The 21,261-nt window shown below is 60.2% G+C and overlaps 3 protein-coding genes across 4 annotated transcripts; 1 reads left to right on the plus strand and 2 right to left on the minus strand.

The window, feature by feature from the left end:
• Positions 1-563: 563 nt before the first annotated feature.
• Positions 564-1,795, minus strand: HSPB7 (heat shock protein family B (small) member 7). The gene is made up of 3 exons (XM_039565813.1): positions 1,513-1,795; positions 1,293-1,426; positions 564-1,066 (listed from the first exon to the last, which is right to left on the minus strand). Exons 1-3 carry the CDS (start codon positions 1,565-1,567, stop codon positions 881-883), a joined length of 375 nt encoding a protein of 124 aa, XP_039421747.1. The 5' UTR covers positions 1,568-1,795; the 3' UTR covers positions 564-880.
• Positions 1,796-1,959: 164 nt separating this feature from the next.
• Positions 1,960-7,551, plus strand: CLCNKA (chloride voltage-gated channel Ka). Of its 2 annotated transcripts, XM_039565812.1 has the most exons (19): positions 1,962-2,248; positions 2,328-2,456; positions 2,563-2,691; positions 2,789-2,928; positions 3,018-3,095; positions 3,188-3,266; positions 3,337-3,462; positions 3,568-3,652; positions 3,732-3,833; positions 4,276-4,360; positions 4,444-4,605; positions 4,694-4,763; positions 5,008-5,118; positions 5,201-5,414; positions 5,497-5,630; positions 6,184-6,275; positions 6,355-6,438; positions 6,559-6,645; positions 6,901-7,549. In XM_039565812.1, exons 1-19 carry the CDS (start codon positions 2,131-2,133, stop codon positions 6,937-6,939), a joined length of 2,064 nt encoding a protein of 687 aa, XP_039421746.1. In that variant the 5' UTR covers positions 1,962-2,130; the 3' UTR covers positions 6,940-7,549. The 2 variants fall into 2 exon arrangements, with proteins under 2 accessions (XP_039421745.1, XP_039421746.1); XM_039565811.1 differs by having other exon boundaries at positions 1,960-2,248; positions 3,337-3,652; positions 6,901-7,551.
• A 1,670-nt stretch (positions 7,552-9,221) lies between these two features.
• Positions 9,222-20,185, minus strand: EPHA2 (EPH receptor A2). Its single transcript, XM_039565810.1, is given in 21 exon segments — positions 9,222-9,355; positions 10,266-10,421; positions 11,454-11,647; positions 11,869-12,018; positions 12,246-12,455; positions 12,564-12,625; positions 13,209-13,391; positions 13,475-13,600; positions 13,679-13,734; positions 13,845-13,944; positions 14,026-14,185; positions 14,538-14,662; positions 14,839-15,171; positions 15,249-15,357; positions 15,359-15,405; positions 15,943-15,973; positions 15,975-16,112; positions 16,114-16,608; positions 17,030-17,097; positions 19,880-20,027; positions 20,030-20,185. Coding segments are annotated over 21 exon segments (3,024 nt in total). The 5' UTR covers positions 20,057-20,185; the 3' UTR covers positions 9,222-9,249.
• Between the last annotated feature and the right edge of the window lie 1,076 nt (positions 20,186-21,261).

The raw sequence follows: 21,261 nt of genomic DNA on the forward strand, positions 1-21,261 counted from the left end.
TGGGACGCTGCCAGGTGTGTTAATGCCAGTCACGAGTGGTTCGGGGATGGACGGGATCGGGCTGCCCTGGAGCGGGAGCAGCAACACGAGCCGGGCGCTGTGTGTAGCCATAAACAGGCGCTGGCCCCGAGCAGGCGCCTCGGTGTTGTTGGTACACACAGGGAGAGACGGAGTCAGGCCCTTCTTTGCGGGAGGTTTTGGGGGGCTCCCCCCCAAAATAAACCCTTGGGTTTGGGGCCGCCATCCCGGCTCGTGCCGGCCTTGGGGCATCCCGAGGGCGGTGGGTGAGGGTGGGCGAGGGGAGGAGAGGAGGGTTTGGTGCCCTTCCAGGTGGGTCGGCAGCCGAACAGCTGAGGGAATGGCTCAGAAATAGAGCTTCGGGGAAGAAATGAGTCACCCCGGGCTGGAAATAAACAGGGCAGCGGGCGCCCGAGCAGCTCCTGGTCCGGGTTTTTGTCGGGATGGCAGAATATCGCTTACGGAGGCACCCCTCGGGTCTGATCCCACACCCCTTTTTGAGTGTAAAGCATCAAGGAAACATCAAAAAACGGAGAAGGCGGCAGTCAGACGTTCTCAATAATTTATCCCAAGCTCTATATACAAAGACAAGCTCTGGCAGAGGGCTGGGAAGGGAACCTGGCTCCCTGCAGGACTCTTGGCACGCTGGATCTTCCCCCTCAACACGCGCCAGCTAAAAATTGCTGGAGCTGGGACTCCCCTCCGGAGTTTCTCCGGTGGGTGCCGGGACGCATTCGGCACAGGTCTGACCCCACGGTGGAGGGAGCGTTCCCATTCCCTACCCCACGTCCCACCTCCTTCCCAAATCACCCAAATAATTAGCGAGGGAGGGGAGAGGGGAGGAAAGGAGCCTCCCGACCCCTCAGATCTTGATCTCAGTCCGGAAGGTTTGCTGGACATGCTCGGAGTGCTTGGCCGGCCGGCGCTGAGCCCGGATGGTCAACATCCCGTTGTCCCCCAGCGAGGACGACACGGACGTGGGGTCCACGTCTTCAGGCAGCTGGCACTTGTGGGTGAAGGTGTTCATGACGGTGCCGTCCGTGGCCCTCTGGGGAGAAAAAAATGGGTGAAAAGGGGCGATTTTGGGGTGCAAGTGGAATGGGGACTCATCATTCCCTACGGTCACCATTAACTAATGGTGAATTAAACCCCGATGGGGTTGTGGCCGCAGCTGTTCGGCAATTGGGTGGGAGCTGGATGGTCCCCGCATCCCCCGGTGAGGATTTTGGGGTCCCCCGCTTTGGGGACGAGCAGGGAACGGAGGGAGCACCCACCTTCTCGGCGTGCACCTCGATCTGGTTGTTGGAGGTGGTGACGATGATGTCCTCGGGCGCGAAGTCGCTGACGTCCACCGTGAACTGATAGGTGTTCCCCAGGGTCTTCACCACGCCCGTGTTACCGGGGCGAGCTGCCGGACAGGGTTTGGGGGGGTCACAGCCACGGCTTGCTGCGGATCCCCCCCCAGATGCCTCCTGAGTGCCCCCCCAAACTCACCTGGGAACCCCAAGGTCTCCCCGTGGGGCCGGACAAAGCTCCCGAAAAGCTCCATGGTGCCGGCGAGCGAGGATTTCACCTTCACCCGCTGCTTGCCCCCACCTGCGACCCCCAGCTCCCGCCGGGGGAAAGAGCGGAACCTCCTTCCTCGTTCTCCTCCCGGCGAAGGCGACGCCGGATCGGTTATTTCGGGATATTTCGACTTGACGAGCTTTTTAAAGCCTCGTTAAGGCTCCCGGCCGCCTGCCAGACCTCTCGTAAAACCGGCTAAATTTAGGTCTTGCGCCGGAGACGGTGGAAATTTTTCCCCTCTCCGTCCCCCCCCAACTCAACGCCATGGAATGCGATGCCTATTATTAAGGAATAATCATGATAATTAATTAAAATACTTATTAAATCCTCCCCGCCGCGGGATGTGCGTTGGGATTGGGAGCTCGCGGGTGGCGGAGGGGGGGGGGAAACCCGGCTCGCTCCGGCCCGAGCGGGTCCGTCGGATTCGTCAAGGTCGTTTTTAATGAGCTCCTTTGCAAACTCACTCTGGCAGCGGAGGCCGAGGCGGGAGGACGGGTGAGGGGGTGCTAAAAAAAAGCGGGTGCAGTCCCCAGAAAAGTCCCCGGGATGGAGCGAGCCCTCCCCGAGGGGGCGCGGGGGGAGAAGGAAGAGAAGGAGGAGGAGAGGGTGCTGGTGTCGGAGCACAGCTGGAGACCCTGCCCCACTGCCCGGAGAAGGCTCCGAGGTGAGACCCCCACCCAAAAAGGGGGATTCTGGGGGTGAGAGTTTTTGGGGGGGTCAGCACCCTGTTCCCCCCGTCGCAGGGTGCTTGGAGTGGGTGAAGCGGCAGCTTTTCCGCGTCGGGGAAGATTGGTACTTCCTCTTCATTCTGGGGGTCCTCATGGCCACCATCAGCTTCACCATGGACATCATCGTCGCCAGGCTCTACGCAGGTAAACGAGGGGTGCCCTGGGGGGCTTCACCGGCGTTTGGGGTTCACCGAGAATATGGGGAGGTCTTTTGGGGGGTGCATCTCCCCTCCCGACACCTCTCCTCCAGCCCACACGTGGCTGTACCGAGAGATTGGGGACATCGGGGTGCTCAAGTACCTCTCGTGGACCCTGTACCCCACGGCACTGGCCGCCTTCTCCACCGGCTTCTCCCAGAGCATCACCCCGCACTCCGGAGGTGAGCCAGCTGCACCCCGACCTCCCTGGCTCCCTAAAATGCCCCCTCGGTAATGGGGGACGTCTAAAATTTGGATCCTCCCCCCCCCCTCCCCCAGGCTCCGGCATCCCAGAGCTGAAGACCATCCTGATGGGCGTGGTGCTGGAGGACTACCTGGCCATCCAGAACTTCGGAGCCAAGGTGGTGGGGCTGACCTGCACCCTGGTGTGCGGCAGCACCCTTTTCCTTGGGAAAGTGGTGAGGGATCCCCGTCTGAACCCCAGAATCCCCGGCGGTTTCAGTTGGTGCCGAGGTGGGGGGGACGCTCAACACTGTGTCCGCCCCAGGGTCCCTATGTCCACCTCTCCGCCATGGCTGCAGCATATCTGGGGAAGATGAGGACCACGGTCACGAGGGAGTATGAGGTGGGGGTGCCACTGCCCAAACAATGAATGGAGGGATTTTATTTTACCACCCCAAAAAGCTGGGGTTGGGCCTAAACCCCCCCACCCTACAGAACAAGTTCAAGCAGCATGAGATGCTGGTGGCAGCACAAGCCGTCGGGGTGGCCACAGTCTTCGGGGCGCCCATCAGCGGTGAGGACCCCCCCACTCCCACCCTGGGCACCCCTAAACCTCGCCCTGACCCTTTTCCCCGTTTTTCCAGGGGTGCTTTTCAGCATCGAGGTGATGTCCTCCCACTTTGCCGTTCGGGATTACTGGCGCGGCTTTTTCGCCGCCACCTGCGGCGCCTTCATGTTTCGGCTCCTGGCCGTGTTCAACAGCGAGCAAGGCAAGGCAGTGTGGGCAGGATGTACCCCCCCTTCCCCTTTACCCTCCCCCTGTGGCATTTTTGGGGTGCTCACCCCCACACCCTCATTCCTCTCCCCCCTCCCAGAAACCATTGCCGCTGTTTTTAAGAGTGACCTCCAGATTGATTTTCCCTTCGACCTCCTGGAGACCTTTTTCTTTGTGATTTTGGGGTACGGAGGGTCTGGTTTTGGGGAGTTGTCTGTGCCTTGCCTGTGCCTGGCCTGTACCGTACCTGCCCTCTCCTCACAGGACCATCTGCGGGATCGTGGCCTGTGCTTATCTCTTCTGCCAGCGCTGGACGATGGTGGCCGTCAAGAAGAACTGGCTGACGGCCAAGCTCTTGGCCACTGAGTCCGTACTGGGCATCCATCCATCCGTCTGTCTGCACCCTGCACCCTCTGTGTCTGTGTGTCCGTGCCCTGCAGGCTCTGTGTGTCCCTGTGTCCTTCCCATACACCCTGGGTGTCCCTATGTCCCCCCCCGCACCCTGGCTGTCCATGTGTCCACCCCGTGCATCCTGCCCATTCCCTCTGAGTGTCCGTATGTCCACCCTGTGCACTCTGGCCACCCCTGCATCCACCCCATACACCCTCCACATCAACCCCATGCACCCCGAGTGTCCCTATATCCCCTCCCTGCATGCTGCCCACCCCACCCCATCCACCCTGGGTGTCCACGTGTCCACCCTGTGCACCGTGACCGCTAACCCGATCTGCCCCGGGTGTCCCTGGATCCCCCCCGTCCGTCCATCCATCTGTCCCCACGCCCCCAGCCCCCCGTGTTCCCCCTGCAGCAAACCCGTGTACACAGTGCTGGTGGTGCTGCTCCTCGCCTCCATCACCTTCCCGCCCGGCCTGGGGCAGTTCATGGCCTCCAGGGTGAGTGGGGACACGGGGGGCTCCCTGGGGACCCCAAAACCTCCCACTGGGGGCTCAGGGTGTCCATTTGTCCATCCATCCAGCTCACCATGAAGGAATATCTCACCTCCCTCTTCGACAACCGCACGTGGGGTGCACTGGCCCCCAACGCCTCGGGGATGGCCAAGCCTGGGGGGCTCTGGCAGGAGTGGGACCATCCCTCTGCCACCATCTATGGCACCTTGACCTTCTTCCTGCTCATGAAGGTAACCATGGCCCCCCAAATCTCTGGCTGGGCCCCCCAACACAATGTCCCCATGGGGTGACCCCCCCTGTGTCTGCTGGCCCCCCCAGTTCTGGATGCTGATCCTGGCCACCACCCTGCCCCTGCCAGCCGGGTACTTCATGCCCATCTTCATCTACGGTGAGTTGGGGCCTGGGGGGACACGGGGGGACAGCCAGGCTGAGGGGGACATGATGGAGACAGCCAGGCCTGGGGAGGAGTGCAGGGGGTGCATTCAGCCCTTGGAGTGGGGGTACAAGGGGGTGTGGAGTACAGGGGATCCATCAGCTCTGGGAGGGCTGCAGGAGGGTGCTCACCTCTACCTCCACCATTTTTGGGGGTGGCTGCTGGGATCTTCCCACCTTCCCTCCTCCCCCAATTTTAGGAGCGGCCATCGGGCGCTTGATGGGGGAGGTGGTGGCCCTGCTCTTCCCACGGGGGCTCCATTCAGAAGGACCCCCACGGCCCATCATTCCTGCTGGCTACGCCCTGGCCGGTGAGTCTGGGGCTGGGGGGGGGACCCCCCACGGGCGGGGGGACACCCACCCCCATCCCCTGACCCCCGCTCCCCCCGCCAGGCGCAGCCGCCTTCGCGGGCTCGGTGACCCACGCGGTGTCCACGGCCCTGCTGGTGTGCGAGGCCACCGGGCACCTGGGCCACATCCTGCCCACCGTGCTGGCCGTGCTGGTGGCCAACGCCATCAGCCAGAAGAACCAACCGTCCTTCTACGACGCCGGCATCATTGTCAAGAAGCTGCCCTACCTGCCCCCCATCCGCAGCCGGCACATTGCGTAAGCCCCTGCCCCAAAACCCCGTGTCTGGGGGGGATTCTCCAGGAAACGATGGAAATTTGGGGGGTTTTGTGCTCACCAGCTCCTACCGAGTGGCGGTGGAGGAGTTCATGGAGCGCCAGGTGGTGGCCTTGGCCAAGGGGGACGGTTTCCAGGAGGTGCTGGTGGCCTTGGACGCCTCTGCTGACACCGAGTACCCCGTGGTGGAGAGCAGAGGTGGGATGTGGGGTCTGGGGGGTCACTGTCACCATGGGGGATGGCCAGCAAGTCCCTGACCCTGTGGTGGCCCTCCTGTGTCCCCAGTGTGTCCCCACAATGCCCACTTGATATTCCCATGCTGTGTCCATACCATGCCCACGCTGTCCCTATGGGGTGTTCCTGCGGTGTCCTCATTCTGCTCTTTTGGTGTCCTTCGATATTCCCAGGATGTCCTGTTCCCGTTGCTGTCCACGTGTTGTCCCCTCGATATTGCCATGGTGCCACCTCCGTATTCCCATACTGTCCCCATGGTGTCTCTGTACTGTATCTATGCTGTCCCCATCCCCTTTGGTGTCCCCATGCTGTTCCCTCAACATTCCCATTCTGTCTCCATGGTGCACCTATGGGGCGTCCCCTTGATATTCCCATCCTGTCCTCATACCGTCACCCTGCCTGTCCCTATGGGATGTCCCCTTGCTGTCCCCAGTCCCTCCCCCTGTTATTCCCATACTGTCCCCTTGGTGTCCCCCTGGTATTCCCATGCTGTCCCCATACTGTCCCCACTCTCCAGGGTCCCCCACGCTGGTGGGCACCGTCAGCAGGTCCCAGCTGGTCACCTTCCTCCAGAGCCACGAGCACCCTCAGGCCCCCCAAGGGGAGAAGGTAAACGAGGTGGGGGGCACCCCACCGCACCCAAAAAGTTGCTTTTCCACCCCAAAATTAACATGTCACCTTCCCCAAGCTGGCCACCGTGGGGACGCTCGGGGACGACTGTGCCATCGAGCCCATCATGCTCCAGTTCTCCCCGTGGACCTCCCTGCACCAGGTTTGGGGAGGGGGAGACGTGTCCAAGGACCCCCCTCCCCCCCCCCCCCAGTTCTGTGTCACACTGAGGGGACACGGCGAGGGTGGCTTTGTCCCCATGTCCCTGTTGTCCCTTTCCCAGGCCTATCACCTCTTCCAGCTGCTGAAGCTGCAGCGAGTCTTTGTCACCCGCTCTGGGGAGCTGGTGGGAGCCGTGAGCAGGGCGGAGGTGAGGGGGAAAAAGGGGGGAAAAGGGGGAAAAAAGGGAAGAAAAGGGGGAAAAAAGGGAAGAAAGGGAGGGGAAAAGGGGAAAAAGGGGGGAATGGGGGAGAAAAAGGGAAGGAAAAAGGGGGCAATGGGAGGAAAAGGGGCAGGGAAAGGAGGAGGAAAAGAGGGGGAAAGGAGGAGGAGGAAAAGAGGAGAAAAAGGAGGAGGAGGAAAAGTGGGGGAAAGCCCCGGTCCCACCTTCTATGTCCCCTTCCAGCTGCGGAGAGCGATCGAGGAACTCGCCAACCCCAAGTGATGAGGTTTTGGGACCACAGGGGACCCCTCCCCAGGGATGTCCCCCATGGAGAAAGGGGGAGTCCTGACCCCCCAGGTGTTGTGGGGGGTCTGGGCTGGGGGCGCCGGTTCTCCACCAGAGCGTGTCGTGCCTTAAATTCATCAACCCGTCAATGCTTCCTCCTCCTCCAGCCCTGCCGGTTTCTTTTGGGGGGGGTCACGGCAACCCAACGGCAACGCTTAAAACTCCCCAAATCACCCCAAAACTGCCCCAGGACATGCACTGAAACGCCCTGTCTCTGTGACGCCCTCCTATGCCCCCCCCCCCCCAAAATGATCAGCACTTAATTATCCTTATTTTAATTACTGCAATTAATAAGGGGATGGGTGTTTAGTGACCCCAAAATCCGGGGGAAGTGGGGGGCTGAGACTCCCCAGCCCTTTGGTGACCCCCGGACCGGGGCGCAGCGGGTTTGGGCGGCGCATCGGGCGCTAACGAAGCCGTAATTAAACCCGGGGGGTTAATTAGGCGCGGCGGGGCAGGTTGGGCAGGGCGGGCATGCCCGGGCCCGGCGCAGGACGGGTGAAGCGGGGTCAGCGCCAGGGAGACACCCCAAAAGTGGGGCAGGAGCTGGGCTGGGCTCCGGGCTGGGCGCTGGGAGCGGGGCTGGGCTGCGGCACCCACGGGAGGCGCTCGGAGGGGAAGCGAGGGGAAGCGAGGGGAAGCGAGGGGAAGCGAGGGGGGCGGTCCTCGGCCCCCCGAGGGCTTGGGTGGTCAGCGGGGCAGCGCCCACGGGGGGCACCCCCAGCCCTGCCCGTCACCCCAAAAGCCGCGTTGGCCCCGTGCCTCAGTTTCCCCATGGCTTCCCCAGCCCCACGGGTTCCTTGTCCGGCCCCGCCCTCGGCACACAGGCGATAAGGGGCTGCGATAAGGAGCCCAAATCCGGGGTGTCCCCCCCGATCCGGCTCCTCCCGGGCGCCGCTGGACTTTGAGCCGGGATCGAGGCCGGCGCCGCGGCTGAGACCGACAAACTCGTGACACCCACAGGCCAAAATGCCCCAAAATGGGGTGAAACCCCCCCAAAACGGCGGGTTTTGCAGCACGATGTTGGTGCGCCCGCACCTCCCACCCGTCCCTTATTATGGTTTGGGGCAGAAAAAAAAAGTGAAAACCCTTTTTCCGGCGTTTTCCTACCCAGTTATTTGCAGGCTCCGGGCAGCCGGCGCGGCCGGGCTTTGGCTTCGGGGGAGCGGCGGGGGATGAAAAGGCCAAATTCCTCCTGGGTTTTGCTGGGGAAAGAGGCCCCGGATGGGAAACACTCCTGGAGCCGTGTGAAACCCCTAAAAATCCCTGATAACGCCCTAAAAACTTTAAACCCCTTAAAAAGCCCTCTTTAACCCGTTTTAAACCCCGTTAAAACCCCTAAACCCCCCCCTTCTAAAATCCCCTTAACCCCCCCATAAAAATCCCTAAATAAAAACCCTTAAAAAACATTAAACCCCTCTAAAAATAACTTAAAACCCCTTTAAAGCCCCTAAACCCCCTTACAGACCCTGATAACTCCTTAAAAAACCTTACAATGACTGAAAAAAAAAAAAATCTTTAAACCTCCTTAACTCCCCCTTAATGCCCCCCAAAAAATCCTTAAAACACCCTAAAACCCCCTTTAAAATCCTCTTATAAACCTTTAAATTCCCTTAAAACTCCTAAAATCCAAGGGAAACCCTCTCTCTTTGCCCCCCAAATTCCCTCAATCTCTGTGAACCAGTGGGAAACACAATATTCTAGAAAACAAAAAAGCACATATTTTTATTCAAAACCCCACGAAAATCCCCATAAATCCCTGAAAAAAAGGGGGAAAAAAGCATCCGAGGTTTTTTTTAAATTTCCCCCTTTTTTTCTTTCCCAAACCTGACACGACCTTTAATTCCTCGCAATAAATATACAAAAATAGAATAAATTAGGTTAAAAAATACAAGGCAACACTGGCAGATCAGCATTAAAAGGGAACAAAACCACCCAAAAACCCGGTGGGAGAGGAATAAATAGGGAGAAAAAAAAAGCAAAAATAAATCAGTTTTGGGACTGAGCCCTTTTTTTCTTGAAATGTGGGGGAAAAATAAGAAGAAAAATCCCTCCCCCAGCTCCAAACGAGCTTGAAATTCCATTTTTTTAGGGGGGAGGGCAGGGGCAGCACCTGTCTCATCCCCAAGCACGGGGACAGTATCAATAATAACACTATTAAAAAAACCCTTAATAATTACAGAAATAATAAATAAACCCCTCGGGGAGGAGGGGGGGTCTTCATGTGGTGTTCTGGGGTGTTTGGGGTCAGCCCGGGGCCCCCCCGGCGCCCGCCTGCTCCTGCAGCCCCAGCAGGCTGTAGGCGATGCGCTTCTGGTGCCCCGGCAGCCGCACCCCGATCCGCTTGATGTCCCTGGGAAAAGGGGAGAGGAAATCAGGACTGGTGGAGCAAAGAGCCTGGAACGGGGCTGGCAGGGGATGGGTGATGAGCAGCATTCCCGGTGCGTGGATGGGTGGGTGGGTGGATGGACATGGCTCATCCCGAGGGAGGGATGGACATGGCTCATCCCGAGGGACAGATGGACATGGCTCATCCTGAGGAAGGGAGGGATGGACATGGCTCATCCTGAGGGACGGATGGACATGGCTCATCCCGAGGGAGGGATGGACATGGCTCATCCTGAGGAAGGGAGGGATGGACATGGCTCATCCCAAGGAAGGGGTGGACAGACAGACATGGTTCATCCCGAGAGAGGGATGGACGGACATGGCTCATCCCGAGGGACGGACGGACATGGCTCATCCCGAGGCATGGATGGACAGACATGGCTCATCCCGATGGACGGATGGACATGGCTCATCCCAAGGGATGGATGGATGGACATGGCTCATCCCAAGGGACAGATGGACGGACATGGCTCATCCCGAGGGAGGGATGGACATGGCTCATCCCGAGGGACGGATGGATGGACACGGCTCATCCCGAGGGATAGATGGATGGACACGGCTCATCCCAAGGGATAGATGGATGGACACGGCTCATCCCGAGGGATAGATGGACGGACATGGCTCATCCCGAGGGACAGATGGATGGACACGGCTCATCCCAAGGGATAGATGGACGGACACAGCTCATCCCGGCCTCTCCAGCCAAGGAACATCTAATTTTATCCCGTCCCCCGGGCTGCCAAGGCCACGGAAGTGGTTTCCGTTCCCAGCACATCCCTGTCCCACGGGAGCTGGAGGGGGGTGTGGGGACAGCGTGGGGACAGTACGGGAATATCAAGGGGACAGCCCAGGGACAGCCCAGGGACAGGACTCACTCGCTGGTCATCTGCAGGACCTTCTCGATGGTGCTGTAGCCCGAGGCCATGAAGGTCTCGGTGTACTGGGGCATCCGGATGGACTCCAGCCACTCCGGGACGGAGCGGAATGGGACGCCCTCGGAGCCGCTGGTGCTGGGCAGGCGGATGGACACCCTGGGGAGGCGGATGGACAAATGATGCAAAACCAGAAAGATGCAAGAAAACGGCGCAGAAACGTGAGATTGGAAAAATGACGTGAAAACAGAAGGGTGTAAAAATGATGCAGAAAGGAAACGATGCAAAAAACGGTGTCCAAATGGAGGGATGTGAAAAAATAATGCAAAAATGGGGAGGTGCAAAATAAAGTGAAAATGAGAGGCTGCAAAAAATGATGCAGAAATGAAGCAATGCAAAAAATGGTGCAGGAACGGAAAGGTGCAAAAATGGGGCAGGAATGAAAGGGTGGAATAAAAAGATGTGAAAATGGTAGGATGGAAAAATAACACAGCAAAAAATAACATGAAAATGGAAAGATGAGAAATTCTGCAGAAGTGGAAAGGTGAAAAAAATAATGCAAAAACTGGAAGATTGCAAAAATAGCACAGAGGTTAAATGATGCAAAAAATGACGTGAAAGTGGAAGGTTAAAAAAATGATGCAGAAATGGAAGGATGCAAAAAATTATGTGAAAAAGGAAGGCTGGAGAAACACAGAAATTGGAAGATGCAAAAAAAGGTGCAGAAAAGAAAGGATAGGAAAATGATGCAGAAATGGGGAGATGCCAAAAAATAAATGCAAAAATGAGATGATGAAATGACGATGCAAAAAGTGGAAGTGTGAAAATGGGGAAGTACCAAAAAACGATGCAGGAATGGAGATGCCAAAAGCAACGTGAGAGTGCCGAGATGCAAAACCCAACCCAAACCAGCACCACAAGAGTGCAAAAAATGCGAAGATGAAAACAAAATGATGGAAAGATGGGCAAGGATCAGAGAATCCCAGACTGGTTTGGTGGGAAGGGATTTTAAAGCCCATCCAGTCCCACCCCTGCCATGGGCAGGGACACCTTCCACTGTCCCAGGCTGCTCCAAGACCCGTCCAGCCTGGCCTTGGACACTGCCAGGGATGGAGCATCCACAGCTTCTCTGGACAACTGCTCCCTTCCCACTTCTTGCCCCCACCTCATCCCGGTGCTCCCTGCACTCACCGGGGGTCGAAATCCGCCAGTGCCTTGAGGGAGTCGGGGGCGCGGATGAGTTTGTCAAGGATGCTGACGACGTCGGCGAATTTGGGGCGCCGGGAGCGCTCCTGCTGCCAGCACTGCATCATCAGCTGGTAGATGGCCGAGGGACAGTCCAGTGGCGCCGGGAGGCGGAAGCCCTCGTTGATGGCCTTCATCACCTACAAGGAGGAGGAGGAGGGTCAGTGATGGTCTCCCAAACAAGCTGCTCATTCACAGAATTCCAGAGCTGTTGGGGTTGGAAGGACCTTAAAGCTCTTCTCATTGCAGCCCCTGCCATGGGCAGGGACACCTGCCACTAGACCAGGTTGATCCCAGCCTTGTCCCACCTGCCCTTGAACGTCTCCCAAAAAACTGGTGATGGTGGAGGGTGGGCTCTCACCTCGTGGTTGGAGAGCTCCCAGTAGGGCCGCTCGCCGTAGGACATCACCTCCCACATGACGATGCCGTAGCTCCAGACGTCGCTGGCGGAGGTGAACTTCCGGTAGGAGATGGCTTCGGGTGCTGTCCAACGGATCGGGATCTTCCCGCCCTACGGCAACACCGGGCTCAACCCTGCACCCCCAAAAGAGCCACCTCCACCATGGCCAACCACCTCGCCTTGTTCAACCACCCCAACATGGCCAACCGTGATGGACAATCACCCACCTTGGGCAACCACCCCAGCATGACCAACCACCCCCTCACCTTGGCCAGCCACCCTTCCATGGCCAACCAGCCACCCTTCCATGGCCATCACCCCGCCGCAGTGAGACTCACGCTGGTGGTGTAGGTGGCTTCAGGGTCATCTTCCAGCACCCTCGAGAGCCCGAAATCAGACACTTTGCACACCAGGTTGCTGTTCACCAGGATGTTCCTGGCGGCCAGGTCCCGATGGACATAATTCATGTTGGCCAAGTACTTCATGCCGGCGGCGATGCCCCTCAACATCCCCACCAGCTGGATGATTCCAAATTCGCCCTCTTTTTCCTGGGAAAAGGAGAGAATCCAGCCTGGAATCCACCTGTTGTCCCACCTCCCATGGTGGGTGTTGGAGGTTCCACCACCCTGTGGTCATTGCCACCACATGTCACCTACCCGCAGGAATTTATCCAGCGCCCCGTTCTCCATGTACTCCGTGATGATCATGAAGGGCTTGTCTGTACAAAAAAAGACCCCAAAATAGGTAAAAGCCCCCAAAAATATCCCTCCAACCCCCCCAAAAAAGTCACCTCCCCCTAAAATCTCTGAACCTCCTACAAGCCCTCTCAAAATCCTCAAAACCCCATGCCTGATGCTCCTCAAAAAACCCCAACCACCAAAACCAACCCCAACCCTGTAAAAATAATAAAAAAACTCCAGCTACCCCCAAAAGCCCAAACCCTCCCAAATCCCCCCAAAAACCCCAGACCCCCAACTCGCCAAAAGATCACCTCCAATAAACATTCCCAAAATAACAAAAAGCCTCAACCCCTTACAGACCCCAATAACCCCCAACTGCCAAAACCCCAAAATAACTCCCCGAACTCCTACAAAAATCCCCTAAGCTCACCCTAAAACCTCCCAAATAAACTTGAATTCCCCCCCAAAAAAACCCCCAACCTCATCCCCCAGAACAACCCAAATTCCCCTTTGCCCCGTTGCTCAAAACTCCCTATTTTTATATCTCTTTTTTTGGGGCGTTTTGCTGGGAAATTGATGTGGGATTTTTTGGGGGGAGGACAGGACATAGAGGCCACTCACACTTGGAGACAACACCCTCGAGGCGGATGATGTTGTGGTGGCAGAACTGTCCCATGATGGTGGCCTCGCTCAGGAAGTCCACGCGCTGCTTCTCCGTGTACCCCACCTTCAACGTCTTGATGGCCACCGGCACCTCCTTCCTGCCGCGCTTCAGGGTGCCCTTGTACACCTCCCCAAATTCACCTGCTCCGAAAAACACGGGGCGCCCTTAACCCCCCTGCCCCACCCCGATTTCGGGGTGTCTCTGGGGGGACAAAGCCACGCACCAGCGCCGATGACCTTCTGGCGGGTGATGAAGGACGGAGGGATCTCAGTGGTGAACTTGAGCATGGCTTGGTTGGGGTCTTCGTACGTGTGGGGGTCAACGTAGGTCTTGAGGGGCTTCAGCTGGTCTGGGGGTGTCAAGGAGGGGGTCAGCACCCCTGTCACCCCCCACCCATCCCCGTTGTCCCCACTGTCCCACGGCTCACCTGACTTGGAGAAGTAGACGTCCTCGGCGGATTGGCGTGGCCGCGACCTCCTCCTCCTGCGGAAAAGCAGCGTTTTGTCCCAAAAGATCATCCCTTGCCCATATTTGGTGGTGGGACAATGACATTTTGGTTTTTTGGGGGTTCTCTGGGGGGTTTGTCTCCTTACCGCTGGAGGATGTAGAGGATAGCGGTCAAGAGCAGGACGACAAAGACGACGCCGGCGACGCTGCCGGTGATGACGGCGGCCGATGCCGTGGCCTCGGAACCTGCGGGGACCCGGCCGGGTGAGCCCTGCAGCCCCTGGAGCCCCCACCCCGCACTCCCGACACCCCCTGGCCCCTCCTCACCCTCGGGCAGGGTCTCGAACTCGTGCTGGGGGCTGAAGGCCCCCTGGCCGTCAGCAGTGAGAGCCTGGACCCGAACCACGTAGGCAGTGCCTGGGGACAGCTTGGGCAGGGTGACAGAGGTGCCCTCGCAGCGCAGCACCGAGTAGCTGTTCTCATCCACCTGGGGACATGGCAGGGTGACGCTGGGGTGACACGCAGGGAGGGGTGGCACGGGTGGGGCAAAGATGGAGGTGACATGGATAGGGAGGTGACAGGGAGGTGACAGGGATGGGGAGGTGACAGGGATGTGACAGGGATGGGGAGGTGACAGGGATGGGGAGGTGACGGGGATGGGGAGGTGACGGGGATCAGGGCAAGGATGGGGGGTAACACAGATGGAAGGGACAAGGAGGAAGGGATGATGTGGATGGTGACATGGATGGAGATTGCATCGACAGAGGTGACACAGCTGAGGGCAAGGATGGAGATGACACGGATGGAGGGGCGGGTTTGGGGGTGTCAGGCTGGGTCACCTTCTTGCTGTAGGTGACCTCGTACTTCCAGACCCGGCTCTGCTGCCGCAGCGGCACCGTCCAGGACAGGACCAGGCTGGTGGCCGTCCGTCCGTCCAGGCTCACCGATGTCACCCGGGGGGGCTCTGCCGTGGGGACACATAGGGACGTCACTGAGGTGTCCCTGGGGGGCCAGGGACATCAGGGAGGTGTCCCCATGGGGGATAGGAACATCACAAAGGTGCTCCCATGGGGGACAGGGACAGCAGAGATGTGTCCCCACCACAGAGGGAAGGTGTGGGAGCCGCCGGTGTCCCCTCACCCGTCTGGTTGACGCTGATGGTGGCGCTGGCCACGCTGCGCTGCTGGCTGTAGGGGGACACCCCGTTCCGGGCCTCCACCGTGAAGGTGTAGTTGACGTGCGGCTCCAGGTCGGTGACAGTGACCCCCGTCCCCGTGAGCCCCCGGGGGGGCTGCGAGAACCGGACCCCCCCGTCGCAGGGCCGGCACTCGCCGCTCTCGGGCCAGCACTGCTCGCAGGTGACGCTGTAGGTGACGTCCTCGCGGCCTCCGGGGTCGGCGGGGGGGGCCCAGCGCAGCTGCACCGCGGCCCCCAACCCCACGGCCGTGACGGCCTGGGGGGGCGAGGGGGGCCCTGCAGGGGACACAGGGCGGGGTCAGGGGACAGGGGCGCTGCCGTGCCTCAGTGTCCCCCATCCGAAGGTGACTTACGGGTGCAGGGGTGCTCCGGGGGGTCTTCGGGGGCCCGGAAAAATCCGTCCTCACACGGGCAGGTGGCGGCGGCGGCTGGGGCGGGCAGGGTGTGGGGGGGACAGGGCTGGGCAGTCCCCTGAGGACACCGCAGCCTTGAAGGTGCCAGGGGGACAAGCTGGGGGGGACACACAAAGTGACACCGGTGAGATCCCAAATGCCGCTCCCCATCTGCAGGGTCAGCACCCAGCAGGTGGTGGGGGGGGAACACCCCACAAGCACCCAGGGAGGAGTTTAGGGGGGTTCTCCTCATTTTTGGGTCCAACATCTCATTTCTTCAACTCAAATGGGGAATTTTAGGGTATTTAATCTTATTTTGCGGCTTTTACTTTATTGGGGACCCTCCCAGCCCACCCTTCACCTGGCTGAGCTCTCCCACACTCACTACACTGGTGATGCTGAAAGATGAGGATCCAGGGCTGGGAATTTTGGAGCCAACACCTCATTGCTCCAAATCAGGAATTTTTAGGGCATTTCACCTCACTTCTGCAGCCGCTGCCCCACCCTCCTTCCACACTCACTGCACTCAAGGCTGAGGATCCCAGACTGGGAATTCTGGGGCCAAACCCCCGTTCCTCTTCCCTCCCACCTCATCCCTCGGCACACACCAAGCTGGCCCATCCTCAGACCCCGCTCAGTTCGCCCCAATCCACACCTTGGCAGGAGTCTCCCAGGCTCTGGAAGCCCGGCCCGGCACAGGCACTCCCCGATGGGCACGAGCCACTCGCCGTCGGCGTTGCAGTGCAGGGCCGGCGCCTGCTCGGCCACCGCCTCGGCCACGCACGAGCCCCGCACCTCGGCCAAGGTCTGCGAGTCCGCCCCGGCCCACGGTCTCCGGGAATTGCGCCATTCCCCGGACCACGGCCGGGCACCGCTTGTAGTAGACGCGCACGGAGAGCAGCGCCACGCAGGCACCCAGGTCCTGGAAGGCCAGGTAGAAACCCTTCCTCCGGAGCGGCCCCACCGACCGCACCTCCACGTTGAGCTTCACGTTGCGGGTGGCGAAGTCCTCCTGGACGGTGATCTCGTCCGGAGCGATGGTGTCGATCTTCCTGAACTGCCGCTTCTGGAAGTTGGTGCCGTAATCCACGTCGGACTCGGCGTAGTAGAGGTTGAAGGTCTCCTTGCAGGAGCCGCCGCCGGCCGTGGGGAAGCTGTTGCAGTCGCGCACGGTGAACTGCAGCTCGATGAAGATGCGCTGGGCCACGCCGCGGTAGATCCAGTTGGTGCGGAGCCAGTTCTCCTGCTCGCCCTCCAGGACGTTGCACACCGAGTACATGTAGATCAGGGAGTCGTTGAGGACGTTCTGCAGCTGGTCCCACTGTGCCCCGGAGACAGAAACAGGGCTATGGGGGGGAACTGAGGCGTGGCCCCCCGTCCCCAGGGATGGGCTTGTCCCCATCTCCTTCCCCCTGTCCCCATCCCCACGGAGGTCCCCAGACACATCCCGGAGGTCTCCAACCCCATGGATGTCCCCGTGTCCATCCCCATGGGTGTTCCTGGTCCCAACCCAGTTCCAGGTGTCCCTGTCCCCATGCCCATGGGATGTTCCTGTGGTGGTCCCTCCCTGCAGATGCTCCTGTCCCCATGGGTGTCCTGTCCCCATTCCCACGGATGCCTCCAGGCCCATCCCCAGCGATGTCTCTATTCCCATGGAGAGGTCCCCATTCGCTGTCCCCATTCCCCACGGAGAGGTCCCCATCCCCATCCTGGTGCTGGCCGCTGGATCCGGGGGTGCTCACCCCTTTTCCGTAGGGATGGGTGAGCCAGCCCAGCTCCCCGTGTGCCTTGGCGAAGTCCAGCAGCACCACTGTGGGAGAGCAGAGAGGAGAGGCACGTCAGGAGATGCCACCAGCACCCATGGACGGCCCCAGGACCTGCACGTGCCACCAATACACCCCTTCGGCCCGTGGATGTCCACCAGGACCTGTGCGTAAACCCTGGGACCCACAGATGTTTCCAGGACCCGTGAATGTCCCCCAGGACCCACAGACAACCCCAGGATGTGCAAACACTCCTGGGATCCACAGATGTCTCTGAAATTCATGGATGTCCTGGGCACCCAAAGATATCCCCGGGACACAGAGATGCCATCAGGACCCACGGATATCCCTGGAACCCACGGATACCAGGAGGTTCCATGGATGTCCTCAAGACCCCTGGATGCCCCTGGCACCCTCAGATCCACCCCATCCCCACAGACATCCCCAAGAGCCACAGATGTCCCCAGGACCTCCAAACATTCCCAGGCCCCACAGATGTCCCTTGGGTCCACGGAACCCCGCATTCCCGGGAGATTCCGCTGGAAGAAGCCCCCCGGGGCCGCCCCCAGAGGCGGGGAAGCCGCGGGGCCCGGCGGGACCTGCCCTGGCACGCCGAGGGCGGTGGCCGGATCCAGCGCCGGGAGAGGAAGAGGAGGAAGAGGAGGCCGGGGAGGGAGTGGGGCCCCCCCGGTGAATCACCCCCCAGGAATGTGCCCGGACGCCCGGGTTCAGCGGCGGGATGGGTCCGGCGGGACGGGGGAATTTCGGGACGGATGGGCCCCCCCGGCTCCCACGGCTGAGCACGGGACGGGCTCGTGGCGGGTCCCGAGAGGGTCAAGCCTGGGGGGGACCCCAAAACCTCCCTGGGGGGAGCCCCAAAAACTGCCTGGGGGGGGGACACGGGTGGCTGCACCGTCCCCCCCGCGCCGTGCCCGGGGTCAGGAAGGATGCCGGGGCGGATATCCCGGTTTTCCTGAGGCTGGAAATCCCCCCCCGCGAGCCTCCGGAGAGCGGAAAGCGGCGGGAGCCGGAGCCGGAGCGGGCGGGGGGTTCCCTGCGGGTGCCCCCGGGGGTGGCTCTGGGGACACTCCCGGGGCTGGGGCTGCTCCCGGGACAGCGCCGGGGCCGCGCCCCCGTGCCCGGAGTCACCTGTACCCCCCGCCACCACCACCACCACCACCATCAAATTCTCCGTCGCCTTCGTCACCCCGGCCACGGCCGCCACCACCACCTCCAGAGCCACCACGAATGCGGCCACCAACTCCATCACCGTCCTCCCCGCCACCCCCGCGCTCCGCAGCGGCATCCCCGTCCCATTCCCTGTCCCCTTCCCTGCCCTGCCCCAACCCCATCCCGCCCCAATCCTGTCCCGATCCCAGTCTCGGTCTGAATCCGAATCCCATCCCATTCCCAAAGTGAGCCCCAATCCGACCCGCTCCGCTCCCATTCCTGTCCCCATTCCAATCCCATCCCCGTCTCCACCTTAATCGGCATCCCAATCCGAAAATGAATCCCATCCCAACGTCGTCCCAACCTCGTCCCTTCCTCAATCTCACTCTGAATCCCAATCATAATCCCAAAATGGATCCCATTCCAATCCCAATCCCACTCCATTCCCTCCTCTTTAACTCCATTCCCCACCTCAGCTCACCCCAAATCCCACTGGATCTCGCCCTTGCCAAGCAATGGGAACCAATCCCCCATGAATCCCCAAATCCCACCACTCTCCCTTTCCCCCCACGCACTTTCTAAACCCCAAATCCCAATATTCCCTCCTGGGAAGCAGCACTTTGGGAACACACCCCAAATCCCACAACTGCCACGGGGTGACCCCCTCTGCTGTTCCCCCAGCACTTCCAAAATCCTCATTTTAGGGTTTTTTACCCCATTTTTAGTTTTTAGGGAGAGTTTTCCGTCCCAGCCTCCGATTTATTTGCATTTGGGGCTGGATTCTTCCCCCTTACCCTCGAAAAAGGACGGATTAAAGCCGGCAGACAGAACTTAAAGAAATTTAATCTTTAAGAAATTTTAAAAAGTGAATTTCCCCCCCTTTTTTTGCCCAGCCCTCCCAAACTAAGCCCCAAAATCACTGCGGGAAGGGTTGCGAGGTGGAGGCCGAGACGCTGCTTGTTTTCTCCCAGCAATTTTTTGGGATTTTCCTGACATTGTTTTCCAGCTCTCTGGCCGGATCCTACCCGGCCCTGCACCACCCATGGGAAACGCTGCATTTTAAGGTGATTTTCTCCTTCTTGGGGATTTATTTTTTAATCCCCCCCTACCCTCACCCCTCTGCCAGCATCTTTTGGGGGGGCTCCCGGCAGGATCCGGCGCCGGCGCGTCAGTCGGACGCTCGGCATGGGAAAAGTTGCCCCAAACTCTTGGGTTTCCCCTTATTTGAGCGTTTTTCCTCCCCATTTACAATTTTTTTCTCCTCTATTTTAGTTCTCCCCCTATTTTAGCTTCCCCCACCCGTATCCTTAACCCCCCACCACCTTTTAAACTCCCCCCCCCTTACTTTAACTTTCGCCCCTTAATTTAACTTTCCTCCTTTTAATTTAAACTTCCCCACCCTTAACTTCAACTTTTCCCCTAATTTTAACCTTTTCCCCCTCAAAACGCGCTCCGGCACCTGCCGATTCCGCACCGCACCCCAAACCGTGAGGGGGAAGGAGGAACCCCCATCACCCTTTACCCTCTGAGCGCTCCCCAACCCCTCAGCTCGCCCCAAACCACCCGAATTTACCCCAAAACCACCCCACCCTTGGGGGGTGCCCACAATAAAGGAGTTTCGGGGTGTTCCCACCCCCCAAAAAAGAGCGGGGGACTCACCTTCCTCGGCGGCCAGGGGGCTGAGGGCGGTGAGGAGGAGGAGGGTGAGGGCCGGCGGGGTGCTCGCCATGGCGGGGCGGCTTCGGGGGGTCCCGGGCGCGCCCCACGAGCGGCGGCCCCGCGGGGTGTGCGGGGGGTGTGGGGCGCGGGGCCGCGCGCCCGCTCCTGTTCATTCATGCCCCGCTGACGTCACCGGCCACGCCCGCTCTTAAAGGCGCAGGAGCCGCTCCCAGTACGCACCAGTACGGCACTGGGAGGGCGCGCGCCCGAGGGTGGGACGCGGCCGAGTGGAGGAGAGCGGGGGGGTGTGGGAGCCCCCCCCAAAGTGGGGCACGGCCCTGGAGGGGGTTTGGGGGTCCCGCAGCCCCGCGGGGACCCCCTGGGCCCGGCCCCGAAGGGGTGAACGCGACCCCCCCCCCCGCCCCCTCCCCTTTCATTCATGAATCGGCGTGGGAAGGGCGGGGAGCGGCAGCCAATGGCTGCAGGGGGCGGGGCCACGCGGTTACTACCGGCCACGCCCCCCGCCCACCAGTTCGATACTGGGGGGTTTTGGGGGGGAACCGGTTTGGGGGGCTGCCCGGCCCCCTCGGGCCCCAGCGCCCCAAATCCTCAGCACCATCGTCCTCATGATCCCGCAGCACCCCAAATCCCACAGCACCCCAAATCCCACCACCCCAGCGCCCCAAATCCCACAGCACCCCAAATCCCACCACCCCAGCACCCCAAATCCCTCAGCACCCCAAATCCCACCACCCCAGCGCCCCAAATCCCACAGCACCCCAAATCCCACCACCCCAGCACCCCAAATCCCTCAGCGCCCCAAATCCCACCACCCCAGCACCCCAAATCCCACAGCACCCCAGCGCCCCAAATCCCTCAGCACCCCAAATCCCACCACCCCAGCACCCCAAATCCCGCAGTACCCCAACTGCTGCACCATCCACAGCACCCCAAATCCCGCAGTGCCCTCAATCCCATCACCCACAGCACCCCAAATCCTGCACCATCCGTTGCACCCCAAATCCCATAGTGCCCTAATCCCATGAATTCCAGCACCTCAAATCCCACAGCAGCCCTGTCCCCATGATGACGCAGCACCCCAAATCCGGCATCTCCCATAGCACCCCAAATCCCACAGCACCCCCAACCTCTGCAGCACCCACAGCACCCCTGTCCCCGTAATCCCTCTGCAGCCAAACCCCCCAGGATCCACAACAGGCTCAGCACCCCCATTCCATGATCCCAATGAGCCCCCAATCCCCCAGCATCTGCAGCACCCCAAATCCTGCAGCACCCCCATCCCATCCCCAGGATCCCACTGCACCCCAAATCCCCCAGCACCCCCAAATCTTCATTACCCCCAGCACCCCAAATCCCCGGCA

This window comes from Corvus cornix, chromosome 27, assembly GCF_000738735.6.
Source record: "Corvus cornix cornix isolate S_Up_H32 chromosome 27, ASM73873v5, whole genome shotgun sequence".
In the NCBI taxonomy this organism is placed as follows: Eukaryota; Metazoa; Chordata; class Aves; order Passeriformes; family Corvidae; genus Corvus; species Corvus cornix.